We start from the raw sequence: 25,921 nt of genomic DNA, 5'->3' as shown, positions 1-25,921 counted from the left end.
CGAAACTATCAGAATATTGGAACAAAGAGAGAACTGTCTTTTTAAATTGGTGAAGACACATAGCTTAATTTTGCAGAGCTGGAAGACTCAACAGGTGAAAATTAACCCTGGCAAAATTAAAATAAATATCTGTATTTTATTTCTATCATTTAATCTGTTAAATATGAAAAGTGATGCAAGACAAGCCCGAAAGGCATGCCCAGCAGAGCCAGGAGGAATTTGTGAGAGAAGCCAGGTATTCTGGCTGCCCAGCCACTGCCTTTATCCACCAGCCTGAACCTTCCTTTCAGATCATCTTCTCAAATTATCCATAAGAGATTTATCCACATACTCAATAAGAAAAATATTTCTAATTATATCCAACCATTCTTAACATGAATGAGAATTATGCGGGGACACAAGATTGCCAAGACTTTTTTTGCCAAACAATTCCTTTTGACTTAAGAAAGAAGAGGCAGCTGCATTGTTTCCATAGCTCTCCATATAAAAGAGCCCTTGGAATGAAGCTGACTCGTCCTGCTTTAAAAAGCTCCAAGGTAAGTGGGAACAGGACTGGACTTTCAAGAGGGACACTAGCCACGCTGCCCAGTGTCGGCTGCAGCTGCTGGTTGGGGTACTGCTCCTTCTGATTCTGCACGTTTTATATCCATGAATTTTGTTGTCTTCCGTTTACAATAGCAAGTACTGCGGCAAAGGGGATTTGGGTTTTGGTTAACTAATCAGGTATTTTTCCCTTTTCTTTTATAGAACTGTTTCACTTCCAGGCTGCATCTTCTCACTTGCTAAGAAGGTAAGATTTGGACTAACCAGTCTCTGGAGGAGCATGTGAGAGCCTCTGGGATGGATCTGTGTCACTTAGCAACCTTTGAGAAAGTGCTTGTCTCAGTAAATACCTTAACAACTGTATTTCAGGAAAGGTGCTGGAGAGGGAGAGGGAGAACTTGCCTTTTAGAACGATGCACACAGTCTTATTTAGGACTCAGGCACTGGTGGGATGACATTTTAGCAACGGAATAGTTGTCAATTGAATATTATTTTGTTTTTGTAGGAAAAAATATCTACCTTAAGATTCTCTTGCTCAAAATCTCAAATCTGATAACAATGTGTCCTGCTTTTAGAATTCATTTAGTAAACATGAAATCTAACAAGCAAAAAAAGAAGTACCTAAGAAAACGCTTCCTTTACTTCTTTAAAGACCTTTAAAAACTTACCTTACCCAATGCAGAGTGCTGTATGAAACCAAACACTGTGACGTTTTTGTTACATAGATAGTAAAGGCACTAACTAGTCCGCCCCACTACCACACACTGCATTGCTAAAGAGAAAGACTGGTGGATAGCTAATTAAAATAAATTCAAGTAATCTGATCACGTAATGACTGCCGTAGCATCGTCTGCCAAACCTTTCATTGTACTGATGCCATCGGCAACCTGCAGATAACAGAATGGAGCAGCCTGAGCCTGCGTCCTTTGGAAGGAAGTGTGGAACAGCAAAGGGAGCCTTCGATGTGGAAGAATGCGGATAACGTCTGCTGTGGCTTTTATCCTCCATTAGTTTAACTGGGTTGAAGTGATTAACTGGACTTAATATGCAAAGAAGTTATGTGAGAGAATAAACATCCAGATTTTAAAAAAGGGGGTAAACAAAATTATAATCCCCCCTCCAAAATCCATTTGAACGTGAACTCTGCTGGTTGAACATCTAAAGGAGGAAATAAAGTTCTCTTACATTATATGGCAAGAAATGGGATTCTCTTAACATGATAATAAATGACATTTTATATCTCAATGGTAGGCTGCACTAGTTCAAATTGCTTTCTCAGTCATTATTTTACCTTTTTCTTCTCAGAGGTCTTCACTGTATCTCAGGGGTTGTGACTTAAGAAAGGCAATATTGTAACCACTATTCTAAAGATGGAGACACTGAGGTTCAGAAAGATCCAGTGCCTAACCTGAAGACACAAGCACCTTAGCAGCATGCAGGGATACAGTCCAGCTCCCTGATTAGAGTATCAGTCTTAAAGGATGAAAGAAGATAGTGGATGGAAAGCCTTGAGTAAAGTGTTGGAGACACAGTGATTCCTGATGCCTCTGAGTCCCTGGATTATGTTTGTTTCCATAACTATAGCAGGGCATGCAGCGCACCAGCCTGGTGGAATTTCCGACTGGGCCCACAAAATAGCCCCATATAGAGATGTATGGACATAGATGACCATCCAGAATCTCTAATATGAAATGCTTCATCTCCTTTAGGACCTCTGAGTTCAGCAGCCATGAGTTCCGACCAGGAAATGGCCATATTTGGGGAGGCTGCCCCTTACCTCCGAAAGTCTGAAAAGGAGCGCATTGAGGCCCAGAATAGGCCCTTTGATGCCAAGACATCAGTCTTTGTGGCAGAGCCCAAGGAATCCTTTGTCAAAGGGACTATCCAGAGCAGAGAAGGAGGGAAAGTGACAGTGAAGACGGAAGCAGGGGCGGTGAGTAGAGCCCCAGAAGCCGATCACATTCTACTGAGTGTTTCTGTCTGGCCACTCGACTGACATCAATGCTTATCTTTCCTGTTTCCCAGACTTTGACAGTGAAAGAAGACCAGGTGTTCCCCATGAACCCTCCCAAATTTGACAAGATCGAGGACATGGCCATGATGACCCACCTGCACGAGCCGGGCGTGCTGTACAACCTCAAAGAGCGTTACGCAGCCTGGATGATCTACGTGAGTGGTCTTTATCACTGCCAGCCCACTCTAGTATAAATGGGTTAGGTGCAGGGAACCCTTGCACTTTCACTAGTACTGGAACTAGTTAAAAGGTTCACAATCGCTACTGTGAACCAACAGTGGGCATTTAATCCTTTGTCTTCCCATCCAAAGGCAGGCAAGGCCACTGTCCACATGGACTGGCTTTGCCACAGATACCTTGAATGAACATTGGAGCAGCTACTTCTTATATCTAAGCCACATGCCTACAACTCCCCCCTTCCCATTCCTGCTGGAGAAACGTCCAGAGGGAAAATATGAACTTATGTCTTAACACTTAAAAGTTATGTTTTTAAAGACCAATTTTCACTCCCCCCAAATAATAGCAATTTGTATCTCTGTGTTCTGCTCCCTTCTATGTGGAATGGCTCTTTGATGAAAACTTTCCAACTTCCCCAGGAAGAATCGGATGATCTGTCCTGTTCTTTCTGCCCCTGCAATAATATTGACAGTGTTTTTCAACCATCAGTCATTTACATATCTGTCTCCTACACAGACTGGAATTCCTCAAGGAACAACATCTCATTTAGGACTCATTCTTAGGGCCTTGCAGAGGCCTGGCACAGAATACAAACTCAGTAATACTTTCTAGTTTAATTTATTATGTTAGGTTGACAATTTTGCATAGGTTAGCCACTGCTGCTATTCAGTTGGACAACACCTGCACATATGTACCTGGTATTCAGAGTCAGTATCTATTCTGATTGGCTGATGTCTATCCTGGCTCCATTGTCAAAAGATTTTGGAAATTCCCCTGATGTAATCATAGTGTATCTGTGTTATCTGTGTTCCGTTACTTTATAACCCAGTAGTATTTTATGCCTGTTTCTCCAGTATTGCTGCATACCTTCACGCTTACCTTTCTAAATGTCTGCATCATACTATCTTGAGAACATTTTTCATAGTTCACCTAACTATTCCATATCGTTGGGTACGTAGGTTCTCATAAATTTGAACTATCTTAATGATACAAAGGAAATATATGCCTATTTTCCAAACTACAGTTAAAAAATCTTATATTTTTTTAAAAAGGCAACTTTGCAGCTCCTGCTATGTGAAAATCTCTGTGACAAATTCCAAGAGATATAACAAGAAGTCTAAACTGTAGCCCCTTGCCTCAAGGATTTTGCTATCTTGTTGAACTTTTCAACTAGTTTTCATGCTGATGCCTTGAAGTAATGTAGAGTATTTACTTAAAGTGTTCCTTGTGGTAAAAACTCATTTAATAAGTGAACTGCACAAATAACAGGAATGGTGTTTGGATATTATTCTTTCTTATTCCCTTGCATAGACCTACTCGGGCCTCTTCTGTGTCACCGTCAACCCCTACAAGTGGCTGCCGGTGTACAACCCCGAGGTGGTGACGGCCTACAGAGGCAAAAAGCGCCAGGAGGCCCCGCCCCACATCTTCTCCATCTCCGACAACGCCTATCAGTTCATGCTGACTGGTGAGTTGAACACTTTGTATGTGCACCTTTTTAGAGAAGAACCATGGGAGAAAGAGACTCTACCCATCGCAGCACACTCTTTGAGGTCGTCCCGTAAATGCTATTGCCCTTTGCCTAGAACCAACCTAAGCATAGTATCTGGTATTAAAACAGTAACACTATGAACCTTCTCCCTAGAACACCATCTCAGCTGACCAACCTAAGGTGCGATGACACCTGGGGGAAAGGGCTGAGAGATTTCTGCATTGAAGAGTATAAAACATCAAAATGAATTTTACCTTTCCCCAAAACTATAACTGAGGCCATGATTACTTCCAAATATACCACCTTTACTGTGTTTATTACCTCTCTGAAACACTAAAAATATCTCTAATGCCTAGTTTTTCATTACTTCTTAGGCCTACAATAATTACGTTACTCACTTGTTATCTAAATCCACCTGAAAATCCAAGTCCACTTTTGGCATTTAGTCAGTGAAGAGTATAACATGAGAGAGGCTGGTGCTTCTGTACAGTTGTTCGTATGCTCAAGTGGGGTCAGGGGAGTCACAAGGAACAGGAGGGGGGTACTGGAAAAGGTGGTAGGCCTAGGGACCATCAAGCCCTGGGGATTACTGAAAAATACTAAATCTGAAAAATACCAAGTTCATGCCATTTTATTTGCTTACCATTTATAAACATACTAGAAAACAGTATTGACTGCCTACAATTTCTCTTCTGTAGACCGAGAGAATCAGTCAATCCTGATCACGTAAGTAGACTTTTGCTTTCTTTTCACGATTGCAATAGCTGCCAGCTTTGGGAACTCATCTGCTTAGTTTTTATTTGACAGCGGAGAATCCGGGGCAGGAAAGACTGTGAACACGAAGCGTGTCATCCAGTACTTTGCCACAATCGCCGTCACTGGGGAGAAGAAGAAGGAGGAACCTACTTCTGGCAAAATGCAGGTGAGTCAGGTTGCTGGGATCAGGAGCCCAGCTCGGCCTGGACTGTCAGGTAAGAAATTTCCCGGAGCCCCACAGGTGAGCCCTGCTCTTGCCTTTGCAGGGGACTCTGGAAGATCAGATCATCAGTGCCAACCCGCTGCTGGAGGCCTTTGGCAACGCCAAGACCGTGAGGAATGACAACTCCTCTCGCTTTGTAAGTCTCTTGCACACTATTATAGGCACTGCTCACTGGTCAAAATTTATGGGATGTTTGTGACTCCATTCTCTGAGTCTTTCGCATTCCCGTTGTATCATACCATGCCATGGTTCTTTCCTTTTCCTCTGAGCATGTAACAACATGGATCCAAGTTCTGTCTAAGAAAAGACATATGACCCTACATCTGAGTTCTTATCTTTCATTACCCACAATTATTCACAACTTTAAAATTAAAGATAAAATTGGTTTACCTACAAAATAGGAGATATATCTTTTTCTACCCAAAACAAATAGTCTCTGGACAGATTTAGTATTAAAAACGTTAGCGCTGCAAATGTTTTGAGTTGCTCAAAGATTTGATATGATTCAAAAACAAAGTAGTAACACTAATTTTTCTTTCAAGGGTAAATTCATTAGAATCCACTTTGGCACTACAGGAAAACTGGCTTCTGCTGATATTGAAACATGTAAGTGCTTGGATATCCTTTACAATCAATTCTGTTTCTTATGACCCATAATAATGACCAAAAACAAAAACATCTCTTATGAATTTTTATACCTTTCCTGTTATTTATTTCCTTCCAGATCTGTTAGAGAAGTCTAGGGTTACTTTCCAGCTTAAGGCTGAAAGGAGCTATCACATTTTTTATCAGATCACATCAAACAGGAAACCAGAACTCATTGGTAAGAAATGTCATAATTCTTTTTCAGAATTACTGCACCAGCACCTATCAATGCTTGGTCCAACTCAGTATCCCAGGAGAGTATTCTGTCAATTGAATACATTATCTTGATTTCGAAAATAGGTTTTTAAGTTTGGTAAAACTTTATGTGGGCTCATTATAAAAATTCAAAAGGAAAACTGAAAGTAATGCCTCCAAATCCTATCACTATGAAATAACCACTATGAAGACTCGGATGAGTATCATTCTAGTTATTTTCTGTACACATATCTTTGCAGATAGATACATAAGTACAGTAAGTGGAACCACAGTGACAGGCTCTTCCATAAACTACTTTTCTCATTGAGCAGTAACACATCATGGCTTTTTCCGTTCTAATGCCTTACGGTTTGTCTGTAAATCTCTTATGCTAATGAAGAGGATACTTCTGCTTACCCTTTGCTTTGTTCCATGTACTTAGAAATGCTTCTGATCACCACCAACCCATATGATTACCCATTCATCAGTCAAGGGGAGATCAGTGTAGCCAGCATTGATGATCAGGAAGAACTGATAGCCACAGATGTAAGTAGAACACAAGAAAATGAGAATGATTATTTGGGGTTGGAGCCATGGTGCCTCTAGATGAACATTCAGTTTCTAGTAGAAATCACAAGATTCAAGGCTGAGTATGGATGCCCCACCTGGAATCAACCGAAAGGATCAGCAAGTGCTCCTACAACATCTCATTTTCCCTTAGTAGTCTTTTAAAGACCCATTCTTTCTGAATTGACCTAATCTACTTATGTTAAATCCATACTGCCTCTCAAATAACAATCTGTTTAAGTTTACTATCCTCATTATCTATTTTAAGTTTCCTTTTTGAATCTTCAGAGGTAATTCTTTTTTTAAATTTTCTTCTCTTTAGGGCCACACCTGTGGCATGTGGAAGTTCATAGGCTAGGGGTCAAATTGGAACTGTAGCTGCCAGCCTACACCACAGCGACAGCAAGGCGAGATCTGAGCCACATCTGCAACCTACACCACAGCTCACGACAACGCCGGATCCTTAACTCACTGAGCGAGGCCAGGGATCGAATCCACATCCTCATGGATACTAGTTGGGTTTGTTAACGCTGAGCCACAGTGGGAACGCCCAGAGGTAATTCGAATGCTCTGTGCTGACCTTTGATTGACCAGCTCCCTATACACCCAATCTAAGGAGTTCCTTGCTCCCCGTCAATTCTGGTAGTTTCCTCAGTTTCACCAAGTCAGGAATGCAAACATGAACTATTAACAGTAAACGTGTGGATCGTAACCTAACAATTATTCTATCGGTTGTATTGGCAGAGTGCTATTGATATTTTGGGCTTTACTAATGAAGAGAAGGTCTCCATTTACAAGCTCACGGGAGCTGTGATGCATTATGGAAACTTAAAATTCAAGCAAAAACAGCGTGAAGAGCAAGCAGAGCCAGACGGCACGGAAGGTACCAAGTGAACAATCCACCTGATTTCACGTTTGTTTGAAGATCACTTTCCTAACCTTTTACCCTTGAGCCTTGAGCTTTCCTAGGAAGACAAATTCATTACCAAGAACTGCATTTGAAAGTATACCTCGAAAAGACATGGGCATCAGACAGATGTTCCTACAATTTCTGAAGTTCTTTAGGGCACACTACTCATAATCAAAGTTTTGAACTCAGTGGGAAAAAAAAGGACTAGAATATGCAAAAAGATATTCTGAAAATATTGCATAAAATGCCTATAGCTTAAATTTTTTTTTTAATTTGAGGAAGTAGGTTCCTTTGGGCCATAATAACATCATTCTATTCTTTCTTCCTTTCAGTTGCTGACAAGGCAGCCTACCTTCAGAGTCTGAACTCTGCTGACCTGCTCAAAGCCCTCTGCTACCCCAGGGTCAAGGTCGGCAATGAATATGTCACCAAAGGCCAGACAGTAGAGCAGGTAGGTGCATAATTCAACTTCACTGCCAGTGATGCCAGCCTTTTACAATCCTCCATTAACCTGAAGAGATACACTTCTGTCTTTCAAGGTGACCAATGCAGTGGGTGCTCTGGCCAAAGCCGTCTACGAGAAGATGTTCCTGTGGATGGTCACTCGCATCAACCAGCAGCTGGACACCAAGCAGCCCAGGCAGTACTTCATCGGGGTCTTGGACATCGCCGGCTTTGAGATCTTTGATGTGAGTGGGCAGTCAGTTGGTAAGGGTTTTGCACAGTAAAGCAATGGAAATATCAATAAGAAATTTGTAAATATTATAGCTTTTAATTACCACCATGAAAAAGATATGCTAAAATTTAAAAAAAAGAGAGTGATTGGGCAGCTACTAATCATTTACTGTAGAGGCAATTCCACTCCTATGAGAAATACTCCACTTAATGAGATCCTTAACCCACTGAGCCACCAGGGAACTCCAAAACCCTATACTTTATAATGCTCAATTTGCTAAAAGAAAAATAAACGCATCTGTTTATTCAGTTTAACAGCCTGGAGCAGCTGTGCATCAACTTCACCAATGAGAAACTGCAACAGTTTTTCAACCACCACATGTTCGTGCTGGAGCAGGAGGAGTATAAGAGGGAAGGCATTGAGTGGACGTTCATTGACTTTGGGATGGACCTGGCCGCCTGCATCGAGCTCATCGAGAAGGTCTGTCTTGTGACAACTAAATTATTAATTGCACCTTATTTAATTCTATGGACAGAGAAAAATGCTTTGACAGAACTGTAACTTTGTGTTATGGTCCGCTTCCAGCCCATGGGCATCTTCTCCATCCTGGAGGAGGAGTGCATGTTCCCCAAGGCCACAGACACCTCCTTCAAGAACAAGCTCTATGAACAGCATCTTGGAAAGTCGGCCAACTTCCAGAAGCCCAAGCCTGCCAAAGGCAAGGTCGAGGCCCACTTCTCCCTGATCCACTATGCAGGCACCGTGGACTACAACATTACTGGCTGGTTGGACAAGAACAAGGACCCCCTGAATGACACAGTGGTGGGGCTGTACCAGAAGTCTGCACTGAAGACTCTAGCTTTCCTCTTCTCTGGGGCTCAAACTGGTGAAGCAGGTAACACTCAAAAAATCCCAACACTTTCTCCTGATACTGTAAAATGTGATGATAGATTGAGGCTACTGCTGGCATAGCCCTGGCTGAAGTGCTATAGGGCCAAATCATTGTGCCTCCAAGTTTTTTTGTTTTTTCGTTTATTTGTTTGCTTTTTTTTTTTTTTTTTTTTTTTTTTGTCTTTTTATAGCCACACCCATGGCAAATGGAGATTCCCAGGCCAGGGGTTGAATTGGAGCTGTAGCTGCCAGTCTGCACAACAGCCACAGCAACACCAGATCCATAACCCACTAAGCAAGGCCAGGGATTAAACCTGCATCCTCATGGATACCAGTCAGATTCGTTTCCGGTGAGCCACGACGGGAACTCCGGTGCCTCCAAGTTTTGACTAAGTAGGTTGCATTGCGATTATACATGTGTGATTCACTCCAGGCCTGATAGAGGCCCTACTGCAAAGGGCCAGAAAGGAACTTTCAGCATCTCAACCAATGGCTCATCTAATAAAGCCTCGGTTTCTGTGATTCTCTCTTGCTCCTTCTTCCATGTCTGCTGGATACTGAGCATCTGGAGACATTCAAGGAAATAAAGGGAGAAACTTCTGCCTCTCAGTTCTAGCATCTACTAATGATTTTTAAAGTTATTATGTCCACAGATGTCCTAATATTGAGGAGTCCATTTCCATACAGTGAATGGCCTTCACTTCATTTTTTAATGGAGGAAAAAAAAAATCACTAAAAAGTGGCTATAAACTTAGTTGACAGATAAGACTTGTTCAGGCTCAGAGAGGCTGTTTGTGTTGAAAAATGCTCCATTTGAGCACACAAATAAGCAAATAGGCAAGAAATAGCCATTGATTCAAAACTGTATTTAAATGACAGTTTTGAAAAATAAGAAAAATTTCTTATTTTTTCTACAGAGGCCGGTGGGACCAAGAAAGGTGGCAAGAAGAAGGGTTCTTCCTTCCAGACCGTGTCTGCCCTTTTCAGAGTAAGCAAGAAACTGGTTCTGATACTCTCCTGTTACTTTGGGAACTTGTCTTTAAAAGCATAAGATCTTCTCTCCATACATCCTTTAGGAAAGGATTGACATTAACTAAGAGCTCTGAACTACTCAGAAATTATTAGCTCATTGCTAAGCTAAGTAATGAAAAATATTTTATAGGAAAATTTATACAGCGTAATGCTCTGCTATTCATCAACTAGTTGAGTCATGGAAATAAGCAATGGTATGTCCTCAGAAAGGCTACATCATCAGTAAAACTAATGAAAATCTAACAGCTAGCTGATAAAGAACCTAATACGTGGCCTTGTTCTTAATCTAATCAATTCTCAATTATAGCTGGTAGGATTGTTCCCCTTAGAGATAATCTTTATGTCCCCAAAGTTGCTAGCATTGGAAAGGGGAAGCTATGCTTATAAGTCCAAATATGGTTCAGGCTTCCATTTCCTTATTGGAGAACCACGGAATTTAGAAGAAAGTGTGACCATCTAGGCTTGTAAATGTGTGTATGGGGGTGGCCAGGGACCAGGACAGGAAGGAGGACGGTGCTTGTATACACTGAAAAGAAGCTGTCAGCCACTTTCCATGAGTAACTTCTGCCAACTCAAGTGGAAAAAGAGGTATGGAAGCAGAAGTGGCATCTCTGAAGAAACATACCAATGTGTTACCTTAGGTTCTAAGGGTCCACACAGGTCAGTCAACTTAGCCTAGACACTGATTTTATAGACATCACCAAATGTGCGTAACCAGATAACAGGATTTCCCGATTTTATAGGAGAATCTGAACAAGCTGATGACCAACCTGAGGAGCACCCATCCTCACTTTGTGCGCTGCATCATCCCCAATGAGACGAAAACCCCTGGTGAGAAGTTCCAGAGCAGAAGCACAAAGCATGACCGCCATACTTTCTCTTTAAAAACACTCTATGGTGAAGTAAATACATATTTTTTCAGGGGCCATGGAGCACGAACTCGTCCTGCACCAGCTGAGGTGTAACGGCGTGCTGGAGGGCATCCGCATCTGCAGGAAGGGCTTCCCAAGCAGAATCCTTTATGCGGACTTCAAACAGAGGTCAGCCTCTCCTAATTATGGTCTATCGTGAAGTTTAGTATAAATATATTTAGTGTAATCAAAACAATTTAGTGAGAAACATGCCTCTATGTGTTGTTTTTAATTTGTCACTAAAGAGCAAAGAGTTATGAGCTTCAAAGGATCTTTAAAATGCAGAGAGAGCACATACTAAGCACTCTCAGATTTTCCACTAGATTTACCATGCTCCTGGCTTAGCGCATGGATGTCTACATGAACTTCAAAAATTAGGAGAACAATCCTTTTTAAGTGCTTAATATGTTTGGATGATTTCATTTAATCATTCCAAAAACTCAGTAGTGGTAAGTGCTGTTAACAGCAGATGCGTCTAGCAAGGATAACATGTTACTCTTTATCAGTCATCTATACACCAGGTGAACATGTTATAGAATCCTTTCCTGAGAATAGGGTCTGATGAGGCAGAAAGTTGCAACTGCACAGGAAGGTGAAATGAAATAAAAATAGACAGGAGATACCAGGTTGACCATCCATGTATGCAATGACCTTCCTGTGAAGAAAGAGTAGTAACTGTCTTCAAGCTGATTTTTTAATGGATCGTTTAATGCTTAGCTACTACTAGCGTCATTAATAAACCAAGTTTTACAAAGCTATATTCACTTTATCAGATATAAGGTATTGAATGCAAGTGCCATCCCTGAAGGACAATACATCGACAGCAAGAAGGCTTCTGAGAAGCTCCTCGCGTCCATTGACATTGACCACACCCAGTACAAGTTTGGTCACACCAAGGTAAGTCTCCAAGCCCCGCCTGACACTGTGCCTGCCCCTTTGAAGCGTATGTCAAGTTCCTCATCGGCAGCTCTGCCCCCACACAGGTCTTTTTCAAAGCTGGTCTCCTGGGGCTCCTAGAGGAGATGCGAGATGACAAGCTGGCCCAGCTGATTACCCGAACGCAGGCCAGGTGCCGAGGGTTCTTGGCAAGAGTGGAGTACCAGAAGATGGTGGAGAGAAGGTATACAAGCACATGGCTTAGTTATTCACATCTTCCTTCTTCAGAAGCATATGTGAGCTGGCTCACAGTTAGGACCCAGGTGTGATAAGACCACCAGAGTAAGAAGGGATGAATAAGAGTCTGACACTCCAGTGAAGATACCTATGTACTTGAAACGTAGGTAGGAATCACCATGGAATACACTGAATGCTTGGATTTTAAAAAGAGAAAGAGAAGGATAATCTGTGTGCAGGTCTTATCTAACAAAAGAAAATATACCAGTGAGTAAAGCAGAGACAAAATGTTGCCCTAGCACTTGGTTGTAGTATGAATATATTGAGTAGATCATTAAATAAGAAATACTGAACTGCATAACACAGTATTTTCAACAGTAGTTTTACAGAAAATGAAGAAACAACTCCTTCATCTGATCATTTATATTATTGAATTATTATGATTTAAAATATTAAGGGCAAAATCTGAAAAATTTTTTTCAGGAAGTTAATACAATTTTACCAAGGTGCCTAGATTTCTAGTGATCCAACTTGATACAGAGTTCAAAGACTATGAGTCAGGCTTCTCAAACTGCAGGACACATATGAATGGGACCCAGAGGGAGAAATGCATTTGTATTGCCACCTGTACATCCATGCATACATGTGTGTGTAAATATATAAATGATTTACATGAAACAGATTTGGTTACCTGTAGTTATGCTAATGTTTTCTATTATATTCTATTTCATTGAGAAAAATAAGTTTGGTCATGACCCACTGTATATATACATATGCGCATTTAATTGCTATATATGAAGGTAATTAATTTTTAAAATAACCTAGATTAAAGCAAATAGGATGACATGACAGAGTAGAATGCAAACAGAATGCATACAGCATTGAAATATAAAACCGGAGTTTCTTGAAGAAATTCCGAGTCCCTTCATCCCATGTCCCATATATCTCAGGGCTCTAGTTCTCCCATCACTGCCCTCAGTGGTGTTCTCGAAGGAAAGCTGGAAGATGCACTCAAGGAGAGCAGTACTTCTCAAAGGGTGGTCTTTGTTTTGTTTGTTTTTGTTTTTGTGGCTCTAAGGATGATCTTTGGACCTACATCATCACCATCTCTTGCAAACTTGTTAAAAATGCAAATTTTAGGCCTGACCTCATATCTTCTGAATCTGAATCTCTGGGGCAAGGGTCCAGGCACCAGTATTTTAACCAGACCTTTAGATGGTTCTTATGCACAACAAGTTTGAGAAGCACTGATGCGGAGAAATGAATGACCCATGAGTCCTTGACCACCATCCCCAAATATAATTTCTTTCGTCTGTGCATCTGAAAGCAGGCAAGGAACACTTTTGGAGGGGCAGAACCTCCAACTCTCACTGCCAAGATTTCATCTCATTCATCATCCATACAATATCTAACTTATATCAATTAAATTTCAGGGAGTCCATCTTCTGCATCCAGTACAACATCCGCGCCTTCATGAACGTCAAGCACTGGCCCTGGATGAAACTCTTCTTCAAGATCAAGCCTCTGCTGAAGAGCGCAGAGACCGAGAAGGAGATGGCCACCATGAAGGAGGAGTTCCAGAAAACCAAGGATGAACTTGCCAAGTCAGAGGCAAAGAGGAAGGAACTGGAGGAAAAGATGGTGACTCTGTTGAAAGAGAAAAACGACCTGCAGCTCCAAGTACAAGCTGTAAGTAGCAGTGTCATTCTGGGTACTTCTAATTAGGAAGCAACTCTGGCCACTGGTGGCAGTGAGTTGCATGATGAGTGTGGGCGACACCGCCTGCAGGGAGAAGGTTGAGGCCCCCCAGTGGTACTAGTAAATTCCATATTCCTCATCGCCCAATAAACACCCCCTCCCAAACCAGAACCAGGGCAATGAGCTAGAACTGACCTTTGCCTTCCATTCTATACAATTTCATCAAACTAGAGGGCTTACAACTTCTCTTCCCTTTCAAGAAAGTCCTTGAAAGTGATTTTCACATGAAACTAGCCCAGATAAAATATTAAGGAGAGGAGAGCGTGGAGAAAGTGATTTTTTTTTCCCTCTGAAACTGCCTTGAACTTCTAGATGTCCATGGGTCTTAAATCAGTTATGTGTGGCTGACAAATGACAGTATTCTCTGTCAAATTTTACTGAATTATTATTTGCTATTGATCTCCAAAACCGAGTGCTCTTTCCACGTCATCTCCATAGTCAGTTCCACATCCTATCAAGCCCAGACTGCTGCATCAGCACCCAACTTGCTCTGCCCACACCCAGCCCTCTCTTTCTCCACCCAGCCTGCTCACTGCTACTCCCAAACCAGTCATTTTAGACCTGTTTCCATCAACTCTGAAATGTAATTTATAAGACCGTCTTTCATTTGGAGTGAAGTGAATTGGTCAGGTATAATTTACTCATAACAAAATCATGTATTTTTTCTTGCTGATTAAGATTGGTTTCTTCTGTCAAGTTTGGGGGGTATAATAATTCCTTCTTTTAGATTACAGAGGGTGAAAGAGCTGTTTTTATGCTCCCACCCCCTTCAAATTTATCCCGAATTCTCGTCTCTTGTCCCTAGAACCACTGTACTCAACACATGGCCATGTGCAGCACACTTTTTTCTTGTACGTATTCAAAGGCTGCTATGGAGGTTCACTGATGAATGGGTATTCCCTTTCTCTCTCATTTCCTGTCCACCCCCAACCCTCTCAAGTAGAAACATAGGTTTCTAGGAATTTCCTGATTACTTTATGCCTCGACGAGAATTGAGAAAGCATAGCCAGGATCATCCTCCAGGGCTATGAAGGGAACTAATTTGGGAGCAGTGCATCTGGAATTTCTCCTGCTGAAATGCTTTCTCTCCTCCTGCTCCTTCCCCCAATAAACTCTTTTCTACAAAAGCAAATCCCACCCGCCTCCCAAGGCCCAACTCAAATGCAACTTCATTCGCAAAACCGTTTCTGATACAACTCTGAAACTCTAATGTCACTAACCGCTTTCGAATCAATGGTAGCCTGTTGAGGTAAGCTTTATAATTTACTAAAGAATATACTCTTCTAAAGGAACAGGACAGTATCTGATACATTTTGATTTTTTTCCACAATGTGGAGTGTCCTGCATCACACACAGCAAGTTGTTCAAAAAAGTTTAATCCAAAGAAATAACAGTGGAGATTTACACTGTTAATGCTATGAAATACTTCATTTATACTTCCCGATTTTGATTTGGTTTTCAACTCAAGGAAGCTGAAGGCTTGGCTGATGCAGAGGAAAGATGTGACCAGCTGATCAAAACCAAAATCCAGCTGGAGGCCAAAATCAAGGAGGTGACTGAGAGAGCTGAGGATGAGGAAGAGATCAATGCCGAGCTGACGGCCAAGAAGAGGAAACTGGAGGATGAGTGCTCAGAACTGAAGAAAGACATCGATGACCTTGAGCTGACACTGGCCAAGGTTGAAAAGGAGAAACATGCCACAGAGAACAAGGTAGGAACCACATTTCTACATAGCATAGAGAGAATCTGCCATCTAATTAAACTGCTTTAGAATAGAGATAATCTTCACCTTGACCTTTCCAGGTGAAAAACCTCACGGAAGAGATGGCAGGCCTGGACGAAACCATCGCAAAGCTGACCAAGGAGAAGAAGGCCCTCCAGGAGGCCCACCAGCAGACCCTGGATGACCTGCAGGCAGAAGAGGACAAAGTCAACACCCTGACCAAAGCTAAAACCAAGCTAGAGCAGCAAGTGGATGACGTAAGTCTAGGATTATCAAGGAAATTATTTTCTTCAAAAGGAAGCTAAGCATCCCTTTTGACTCAGCATTATTTCTATTTAGCTTGAAGGGTCCTTGGAGCAAGAAAAGAAACTTCGCATGGACTTAGAGAGAGCCAAGAGGAAACTGGAAGGTGACCTCAAGTTGGCTCAAGAGTCCATAATGGACATTGAGAATGAAAAACAGCAACTTGATGAAAAGCTTAAAAAGTAAGTAGGAAAGAATTGCTTATGAACTTGCATCTAATGTTGCAAATGGACTCAACTGTTATCTTTTTCTACTTTTCTAAAAGGAAAGAGTTTGAAATAAGCAATTTACAAAGCAAGATTGAAGATGAACAAGCACTTGCCATTCAGCTGCAAAAGAAGATCAAAGAGTTGCAAGTAAGTTCATATTTCCATCAGTCTGGCTCAAAGAGGCACAGACGTGACATAAAGAAGCTAATTTTGGGCATTCCCCCACTGCCAGGCCCGCATTGAGGAGCTGGAGGAAGAGATCGAGGCAGAGCGGGCCTCCAGGGCCAAAGCAGAGAAGCAGCGCTCCGACCTCTCCCGGGAACTGGAGGAGATCAGCGAGAGGCTGGAAGAAGCCGGCGGGGCGACGTCAGCCCAGATTGAGATGAACAAGAAGCGCGAGGCTGAGTTCCAGAAGATGCGCCGGGACCTGGAGGAGGCCACCCTGCAGCACGAGGCCACAGCGGCCGCGTTGAGGAAGAAGCACGCGGACAGCGTGGCTGAGCTGGGGGAGCAGATCGACAACCTGCAGAGGGTCAAGCAGAAGCTGGAGAAGGAGAAGAGTGAGATGAAGATGGAGATCGACGACCTTGCTAGCAACATGGAGACCGTCTCCAAAGCCAAGGTACCACAGAGTCTGGGAAATTGTTATTCACAATGATCCTTTACGTACATATCACGGTTTATACAGCGCACTTTACACACATCAAATCATTTGTTTTTTTGCAATAATCCAGGCAGTAAAGCAAGAACGATATTAGTACTTGTGTTATTTTCATTTAACCATATGAAGAAACTAAAATTCAAAGACACATCGGCGCCCCTCATAGCACTAACAAATGCCAGCACCAGCACTGAACATAGGTCATCAGTGTTCCCTTGCTCTCCAACTGGAGAACATAGGACCATATTCTCAATTATCCAGTACGGAATGTACATAAAGGCAGAGTTCCCATCTTGGCTCAGCGGAGATGAATCTGACTAGTATCCATGAGACATGGGTTCTATCCCTGGCCTTGCTCAGTGGGTTAAGGATCCAGCGTTGCCATGAGCTGTGGTGTAAGTCACAGATGCAGCTCAGATCCTGCGTTGTTGTGGCTGCGGTGTAGGCCGGTGGCTACAGATCTGATTAGACCCCTAGCCTGGGAACCTCCATATGCTCCATATGCTCCAAGGACAAAAAGACAAAAAAAAAAAAGAAAGAAAGAAAGAAAAAAAGAAATGTACATGAAGTCAATAAACTATTTATGAACATGCTTTTAGAAAATATGCCACTCAATTCTTAAGAAATCTTAAATTTAGAATATAATCTTTAGATTTTTTTATTATAGGTAGACCTCAGAGATAATGCAGGTTCAGTTACAGACCACTGCAATGAAGTAAATATTGAAACAAAGCAAGTCACACAAATTTCTTGGTTTCCCAGTGCGTGTAAAAGTAAGGTTTCCACTATACTGTAATCTATTAAGTGTGCAATAACATTACGTCAAAAAAAGGTACATCCCTTAATCTAAAAATACTTCATCTCTAAAATATGCTAACCATCATCAGAGCTGTCAATGAGTTACAGTAGTAACATCAAAAATCTCTGATCACAGATCACCACAACAAATCAAGTAATAATGAAAAAGTTTAAATACTGTGAGCATTACCAAAACGTGATGCAGAGACACAGAGTGCGTATGTGTCGTTGGAAAAATGGCACTGACTTGCTTGACACAGCATTGCCACAAACCTTCACTTTGTAAAAAAGGTGCTATCTGCAAAGAGCAATAAATTAAAGTATGTCTGGAATAGTGAACAAAGCTTCACACTTAGCTTTTGAAAAAAAAAAAATCCCAATGAATATTTTCATCTTAGGCTAGTGATCAGAAACCATAAGGAAAAATTCTTATATATCACGTTAATATTAAAGAATGTATTTATGTGTCAACATGAAGATTGTTCTGCTTTAGAAGAAATGGTAGCTTCATTTCCTTCTACTTTCTCCCTCGTAGGGAAACCTAGAGAAGATGTGCCGCACTCTGGAGGACCAGCTGAGCGAGCTGAAATCCAAGGAGGAAGAGCAGCAGCGGCTGATCAACGACCTGACGGCTCAGAGGGGACGTCTGCAGACAGAATCTGGTAAGCTCTCCTCTCCTCTCATCTCCTAAAAGTGGAGATGATGTGGTGGAAAACAATGGCTTTGGTGATGTGAGAGCCTAAGAAAAGCAACTGAGAACATGTGTGAGTCAACGAAGATCTCAGACTCTCGTTCTACTTACAAGGTCACTTGAGGACAGCGTTGGCGAGAAAAACCTCCATAGGACGGGGCCAGACTCTGCTCTGCAAAGGCCTTGAGTATCTGGCCACATGGAGGAGTGCTTTGGTCACCCCAGCACGGGTCCAGGGCTTCTGTTTTAGGCCAAGCTTCTTTTTATCTATATCTAAGTGAACCACATTCCTGAATAGGGCAATGGATAACCCAGTCTCTTGAAAATCTTACAAAACATGGACCATGTAGAATTAGACATTTAGCTTCCTTCTCTGACCAGTCATCAGCAGGTTTTGCACAATATCATGTGACCCTGAAAGAATCAGCTATGGGGAGAACAAATAAAATTTAAGTTGTATTTATTCATCCAGATTTTTTACCATGAAAATCACAAGTTTGACCTTAAGCACGAAGATGTCAACAGAGAATTCAATCATATGAGCACTCACTGGAAGGGGGTGTTGGGAGTTTCAATTTATTTCTGATACGGGCTTGCAAAATTTTCTTCACTTTGAAAAATAGCGCCATCTCTTTTGCCTATCAGGTGAATTTTCACGTCAGCTAGATGAAAAAGAAGCTCTGGTGTCTCAGTTATCAAGGGGCAAACAAGCATATACTCAACAGATTGAGGAATTAAAGAGGCAACTTGAGGAGGAGATAAAGGTAACTATCATAAGACTCATTTTTCTTCCCACGACCTGACCCTAACTGGAGTCCCTTACACCAACTTTTAAAGGACTCTGAAACTTAAGAATTAAACATTAAATATCCAGTAAAATGAAGGTGTAACTATCTCTATAGGCCAAGAATGCCCTGGCGCACGCTCTGCAGTCCTCCCGCCACGACTGCGACCTGCTGCGGGAACAGTATGAGGAGGAGCAGGAATCCAAGGCCGAGCTGCAGAGGGCGCTGTCCAAGGCCAACACAGAGGTTGCCCAGTGGAGGACCAAGTACGAGACGGACGCCATCCAGCGCACCGAGGAGCTGGAGGAGGCCAAGTATGTGCGCAGACATGCAAGAATGTGCAGAGAGAACTTTGTACAGTGAATCAGAAAGACACAACCTTTGGAGATTCAGTGAATTAGCCCACGAACGTGCATTAATTAATTAGTTCCTATTTGCTAGGCACTATCAGGCCCTGAGATTAAGACATGAAAAAAGCAAACACTATCACTCCCTCCTAGCCTAAAATCTAATTAAGGAAACAAAGAATGAAAAGTAATTGTATAGGTAATTGGAATTGTTGTTGTTTTTCAAGTGCACCAAGCTCATTCTTGCTTCAGGGATTTGCAGCTGTTGGTCCCTCTGTGTTTGGAATACTCTTCCCACAGCTCACTCTGACTTCTTTTAGATCTTGACCCAAACGTTACCCCCTCAGAGAGGACTTCCCTGAATATCTGGAATCGTTGCCTACCCCTTACTCCATTTTATTGTCCTTCACTGCACTTACAGGTGCAACATGTTGTTATGCATTTTCTCACTGGCCTGTTGTTTATCTCTCTCACTTGTTTAGAAGCTTCATGAAACAGGGAACTTTTTGGCCCTGTTCACTGCTGTGGACTCGGCACCTGCTTTATAAAAAGAGCTCATCTATATTTGCTGAATGAATGAATGGATAGTTTTAATATGAAGCTTCCAATACCTTTCAGTGTGGTAATAGTTCATAATTCTTGGTTTGGTTCACTTCTCTCCACAAACATACGTTATCCTAAAGGAAGAAACTGGCCCAGAGGCTGCAGGCAGCTGAGGAACACGTGGAAGCTGTGAACGCCAAGTGTGCTTCCCTCGAGAAGACGAAGCAGCGGCTCCAGAATGAGGTCGAGGACCTCATGCTCGATGTGGAGAGGACCAACGCTGCCTGCGCAGCCCTTGACAAAAAGCAAAGGAACTTCGATAAGGTAGTTCCCGCAGCAGGCTCTGCTCTCCACCACTGTCCTCTATCTTTCACAGCAGCTAACCACTCTTGGTGTTCCAGATCCTGGCAGAGTGGAAACAGAAGTATGAGGAAACCCACGCGGAGCTTGAAGCCTCCCAGAAGGAGGCCCGCTCTCTCGGCACTGAGCTGTTCAAGATGAAGAATGCCTATGAGGAGTCCCTTGATCAGCTAGAAACTTTGAAACGAGAGAACAAAAACTTGCAGCGTGAGTTCCTTTCACTTTCCATACTTTTCATACCTTGGAGGAAACTTCCTTTTATGTTCTCTGTCTGATCAAATCTCTGTCTTGTACCTACCCACAGAGGAGATTTCTGACCTCACGGAGCAGATTGCAGAAGGAGGGAAACGTATCCATGAACTGGAGAAAATAAAGAAACAAGTGGAACAAGAAAAGTCTGAGATTCAGGCTGCTTTAGAGGAAGCAGAGGTATAGGTCAAAATGTGCACTGTAAACAAATTCAGAAAAAAATTAGGACTGTCCATATACATTGACTAGAAAGATAAACAGCACAAAATTAGTGGAAGGTGGGCAGAAAAACTTCCAAAATGCTTCCATCCCCTGCTAATGTCACCCTTTGCTGTCATTAAGGCATCTCTTGAACACGAAGAAGGAAAGATTCTGCGCATCCAGCTGGAGTTGAACCAAGTCAAGTCGGAGGTGGACAGGAAAATCGCTGAGAAGGATGAGGAAATCGACCAGCTGAAGAGGAACCACGTCAGAGTCGTGGAGTCCATGCAGAGCATGCTGGATGCTGAGATCCGGAGCAGAAACGATGCCATCAGGCTCAAGAAGAAGATGGAGGGAGACCTCAATGAAATGGAAATCCAGCTGAACCACGCCAACCGCATGGCTGCCGAGGCCCTGAGGAACTACAGGAACACCCAAGGCATCCTCAAGGTACACGGGCTCGGGAGGTGGTCCCAGGGATGCTGGGGTGACTGTGGCCCTGAGAACAAGGCGTCTCAATGACCGTTCATCCCACAGGACACCCAGATCCACCTGGATGACGCTCTCAGGGGCCAAGAGGACCTGAAGGAGCAGCTGGCCATGGTGGAGCGCAGAGCCAACCTGCTGCAGGCTGAGATTGAGGAGCTGCGGGCCACGCTGGAGCAGACAGAGAGGAGTAGGAAAGTCGCAGAACAGGAGCTCCTGGATGCCAGTGAGCGTGTCCAGCTCCTGCACACCCAGGTAGGTTTCAGCACAAAGAGCTCACTTTCAGTTAATGCTTATGTCCCAAAACATAAGCTTGAATTTTATATATGACAGTCAGGTTTTGTACTTCTATCAGATTTTCACTGCATTACTGAGAAATCTTTCACTGTTTTATTTTGCATATATTATTATTGATTCACTTCCTAAAATATTCTAAGGCTGCTCATATTCTTTTGTGTTAATATCTTTGTTGACTCTCATTATCAACATTGACATTTTTACTGTGGAGATTTGAAATTTTGAACATCTGTTATAAGCTTATCCTTGTCAGTGGTCTCCCTGGTAAATGGCAGCTATACAATTATAAAGTTATTAGGTCTAACTACAAACTATGTACTTGAAAATGCTAAATATTCTATAACATTTCCATTAAATTTTTTTTTTTGTCTTTTTGCCATTTCTTGGGCCGCTTCCACAGCATATGGAGGTTCCCAGGCTAGGAGTCCAATTGGAGCTGTAGCCGCTGGCCTACACCAGAGCCACAGCAACACAGAATCCGAGCCGTGTGTGCTATCATTTTAAAAAAATATTAAAGGGCACTTAACTTGCAAATTTTTATCTGAAAATTTTTTCAAGAAATAGCTACCACTAAATATTCTGGTAACAGGATTTTTAAAAATGTATAACTTACTTTAAAACAGAACACCAGCCTGATCAACACCAAGAAGAAGCTGGAGACAGACATCTCCCAAATGCAAGGAGAAATGGAGGACATTCTCCAGGAAGCTCGCAACGCAGAAGAAAAGGCCAAGAAGGCCATCACTGATGTGAGCAGAGGGCCATGCAGGGGTGGTCAAGCTACAGTCCCGATGGGCTACTCAGCTCCCTCAACTGATTTCATTTTACTGCTACTTAGGCGGCCATGATGGCCGAGGAGCTGAAGAAGGAGCAGGACACCAGTGCCCACCTGGAGCGGATGAAGAAGAATATGGAACAGACGGTAAAGGACCTACAGCACCGTCTGGATGAGGCTGAGCAGCTGGCCCTGAAGGGCGGGAAGAAGCAGATCCAGAAGCTGGAGGCCAGGGTGGGTCTCTTGATATCTATCTGTTTCCATTTGTTCCCAATGCCTTATTGGAACAAAATTCTTAAGAGCCTACTCATTTGCAGGTGCGTGAACTGGAAGGAGAGGTTGAGAGTGAGCAAAAGCGTAATGCTGAAGCTGTCAAGGGCCTGCGCAAACATGAGAGGAGAGTGAAGGAACTCACCTACCAGGTGTGGCAACAGTTTTTATCAGCTAGGCACTCTACATATACAGGAAACCCTCACATGAAAGATATAACAGTCATGTGCTTTTGAAATAAGACCCTATGGTTTCTATAATCTTTCAGACGGAAGAGGATCGGAAAAATATTCTCAGGCTTCAGGATTTGGTAGATAAACTTCAGGCAAAAGTGAAATCTTACAAGAGACAAGCTGAGGAGGCTGTAAGTATCCTTATGGTAGAGGGAAGAGAGACCTCTGTTAAGAAAAAGTAATAAATAAATAATTAGATTTATTAATTACTCCTTGTAGTAAATAAGCTGTTTGCTTTATAGAAGACTGTGTACTTCTTTAAAACATTTGTACACTATTTTTTACTTAGTGATTATTTGTAATATTAATAGCTTGATTTTAAAAGTTAACTTTCAATCCACAAAATAATCTCAAAAAATTTCATAGCAAAAATAACACAGGCCACATTCTCTAGTCACAGTCTGATAAAGTTGTAAAGTAGAATATATAAACAAAAATTTCCAAGCACTTAAATGTTAAAAAACTAACTTGCCTAAAATTTTTGGATTAAATTGAAATAAAAACACAATTATTGAATAATTATTAACTATAAATAAAATTTTAAGGAAGACAAGACTTTTATAAACTTAGAACATAGCCAAAGCTGCCCTTAGAGGTCAATTCATTGCTTTATGTTTTCATTATAAACCAAAGATAAAAATAAATTAAGAAACTGAAAGTCCAATAAAGAAATTACAAATAATAGTAATGAAAGTAAGATGTACTGTTGAAGATAAAGGTAGAAATTGATGAATTTTATAATTTTATAATTTCAGTAATTTATGAATAATTAATAAAATAAATATACTTATAACTAGATTAATCAAGGAAAAAGTGAGAGAAAATACAAACACACATTATGAATGAGAAAGAGAACAAGCCACATAAGTAGAAGATGAATTTTAAAATATAAATTTGTCAAGAAATTTAAATCTTGAAAACTTGAAAATCTTGAAGAAATAAGAGAATGTAAATAAGGGAATATAAATTATTAAGTTGGCTGAATAAGTTACTTCAGAATTACTTCTGAAAATGGACTCAAGTCCAAATAGCTGTTTCAAAATTTCAAGGAACAGATAATCCCTGAGCTATGTAAGCCATTCCAGAGCAAGGGAAAAGATAGAAAGCTTTCCAAATCATTTTAAGAAGCTCACGTAACCCTCATATCAAAATCTGTCCAAGAGAGAACAGGGGAAGACACTAAAGGCCGCTTTACTCATGAGTATAGTTATAGCTAGGTCACTGAAACTCTTACTTTATTAAGTGAGAAAAAGGCTTAATTCCTACAATGAAAGGGCTACTTAATATTAAGGAGTCTGTCCACAGAATCATTTCATCAAAGCAGGAGGAAAAAAAAGTTTTTCTGAAATGTGCCAAAATTACATATAATAAAACCCAACACTTATATCAGTTTAAAGATGCTATTAAGAAATTCATCCTTGGAGTTCCCGTCGTGGTGCAGTGGTTAACGAATCCGACTAGGAACCATGAGGTTGAGGGTTCGGTCCCTGCCCTTGCTCAGTGGGTGAAGGATCCGGCATTGCCGTGAGCTGTGGTGTAGGTTGCAGACGCAGCTCGGATCCCGCGTTGCTGTGGCTCTGGTGTAGGCCAGTGGCTACAGCTCCGATTCGACCCCTAGCCTGGGAACCTCCATATGCCGCAGGAGCGGCCCAAAGAAATAGCAAAAAGACAAAAAAAAAAAAAAAAGAAAAAGAAATTCATCCTTAATGATACAGAATACCTAACTCAAGTGAACAGTCATCATCTCCCAGCAAGTATGAACAAGCATGATTTTATCCTTGCCTTCTTCTCTGCTCTTATATTTTTTCTTCCTCTACTCCTGGTATATATTTTTTAATATGTTTTGGTTGCAAAAATAGACTTGCAATTATTTATGAGACATGAAGCCTCAAATAAATCATAAAGTTAATTTTAATGACAGGCAAAATCCAAGAGGTAGTAAGACATTAATGTTTTCCTGATGAGTATTTTAACTTCATAGATGCTAGGTCCTTTCTTCCCTTAGGCCTATAATGTCTAGAACGGTGCACAGTATGGGTTCCTTACAATTCCATTTTTATTCTCAGGAGGAACAATCCAATACAAATCTATCTAAATTCCGCAAGCTCCAGCACGAGCTGGAGGAGGCCGAGGAACGGGCTGACATTGCCGAGTCCCAGGTCAACAAGCTGCGGGTGAAGAGCCGGGAGGTTCACACAAAAGTCATAAGTGAAGAATGATCATGTCCTGATGTTATAGAATGACTGAAGAGAGGCACAAAATGTGAAGTCTTTGGTCATTTTTTTTCTCTGTAATTATTGCCTATCCTACCCTATTGCAAAGAAAATAAAGAGCATAGGGTACTTTGCAAACAATATCCTTAAACTGGTCTTTTCTCTCTCTCCTAAAGCAATGTCAAAGCTTGAATAATCACAAGGCTATCAAATAATCACACGTGACCTGCCGCTAAGAATTAATTATGTATTTGCTTTTATTTTGGTCAATAGTGATACTTTAAGACCATAAAGATGTTGCTAATCAGGGAAGTCTGATGAACAGAAATGTGGAAGCTATTTTTATTTCTTTCTAACCTTTCCTAATATTGGGGTATAGTAAGATCTTAGATAGCTCCTGCTTCCCCTAACATGAACCTAGTTTTTCAGGTCCATGCAAAGGATGACACTAGTTATATTTTCACACAAGGACTTCCTTCTGAGCTGTATCATTAATTCTCCTTGCTTAATAACTCTTACCAAGAATACAAATTCTGGGAGTTCCTGTTGTGGCGCAGTGGAAACGAACCCAACTAGTATCCATGAGGATGTGGGTTCAATCCCTGGCCTCGCTCAGTGGGTCAGGGATCTGGCGTTGCCATGAGCTGCAGTGTAGGCGGCAGATGCAGCTCAGATCTCACACTGCTGTGGCTATGGCTGTGGCCAGCAGCTGTAGCTCTAATTTGATCCCCAACCTCAGAATTTCCATATGCTGCAGGTGCATCCTTAAAAATGCAAAAAAAGAAAAAAAAATTCAAAGTAGTATTATTAGCCCAAGAAAGTTTTCATCATTAATATGTACAACATGAAACCATGAGATGTAACCTTTCTCCCT

General features: G+C 41.7%; 1 protein-coding gene across 3 annotated transcripts; it reads left to right on the top strand.

The window, feature by feature from the left end:
• The first annotated feature begins 219 nt into the window (after positions 1-219).
• MYH2 (myosin, heavy chain 2, skeletal muscle, adult) lies at positions 220-25,188 on the top strand. Of its 3 annotated transcripts, none has more exons than XM_021066217.2 (40): positions 220-536; positions 748-790; positions 2,253-2,476; positions 2,569-2,712; positions 4,046-4,202; positions 4,925-4,952; positions 5,034-5,148; positions 5,249-5,341; positions 5,748-5,811; positions 5,930-6,028; positions 6,488-6,591; positions 7,357-7,495; positions 7,855-7,973; positions 8,062-8,211; positions 8,508-8,678; positions 8,784-9,093; positions 10,007-10,077; positions 10,865-10,952; positions 11,044-11,161; positions 11,806-11,929; positions 12,016-12,152; positions 13,579-13,834; positions 15,372-15,614; positions 15,707-15,883; positions 15,966-16,111; positions 16,195-16,285; positions 16,371-16,760; positions 18,133-18,259; positions 18,934-19,052; positions 19,191-19,387; positions 20,104-20,287; positions 20,365-20,530; positions 20,628-20,752; positions 20,915-21,223; positions 21,311-21,514; positions 22,180-22,305; positions 22,395-22,565; positions 22,649-22,753; positions 22,870-22,965; positions 24,901-25,188. In XM_021066217.2, the coding sequence occupies exons 3-40, from the start codon at positions 2,273-2,275 to the stop codon at positions 25,051-25,053; spliced, it is 5,820 nt and encodes a 1,939-aa protein (XP_020921876.1). In that variant the 5' UTR covers positions 220-536; positions 748-790; positions 2,253-2,272; the 3' UTR covers positions 25,054-25,188.
• The last annotated feature ends 733 nt before the right edge of the window (positions 25,189-25,921 follow it).

Source organism: Sus scrofa, chromosome 12 (genome assembly GCF_054392235.1).
Source record: "Sus scrofa isolate SSC_HxYL_T2T_F1_AM1 chromosome 12, Sscrofa_HxYL_maternal_Yorkshire_Landrace_v2.0, whole genome shotgun sequence".
Lineage (NCBI taxonomy): Eukaryota > Metazoa > Chordata > Mammalia > Artiodactyla > Suidae > Sus > Sus scrofa.
Note: the sequence above shows the minus strand (reverse complement) of the source record. Positions and strands in the feature narration are given on the sequence as shown.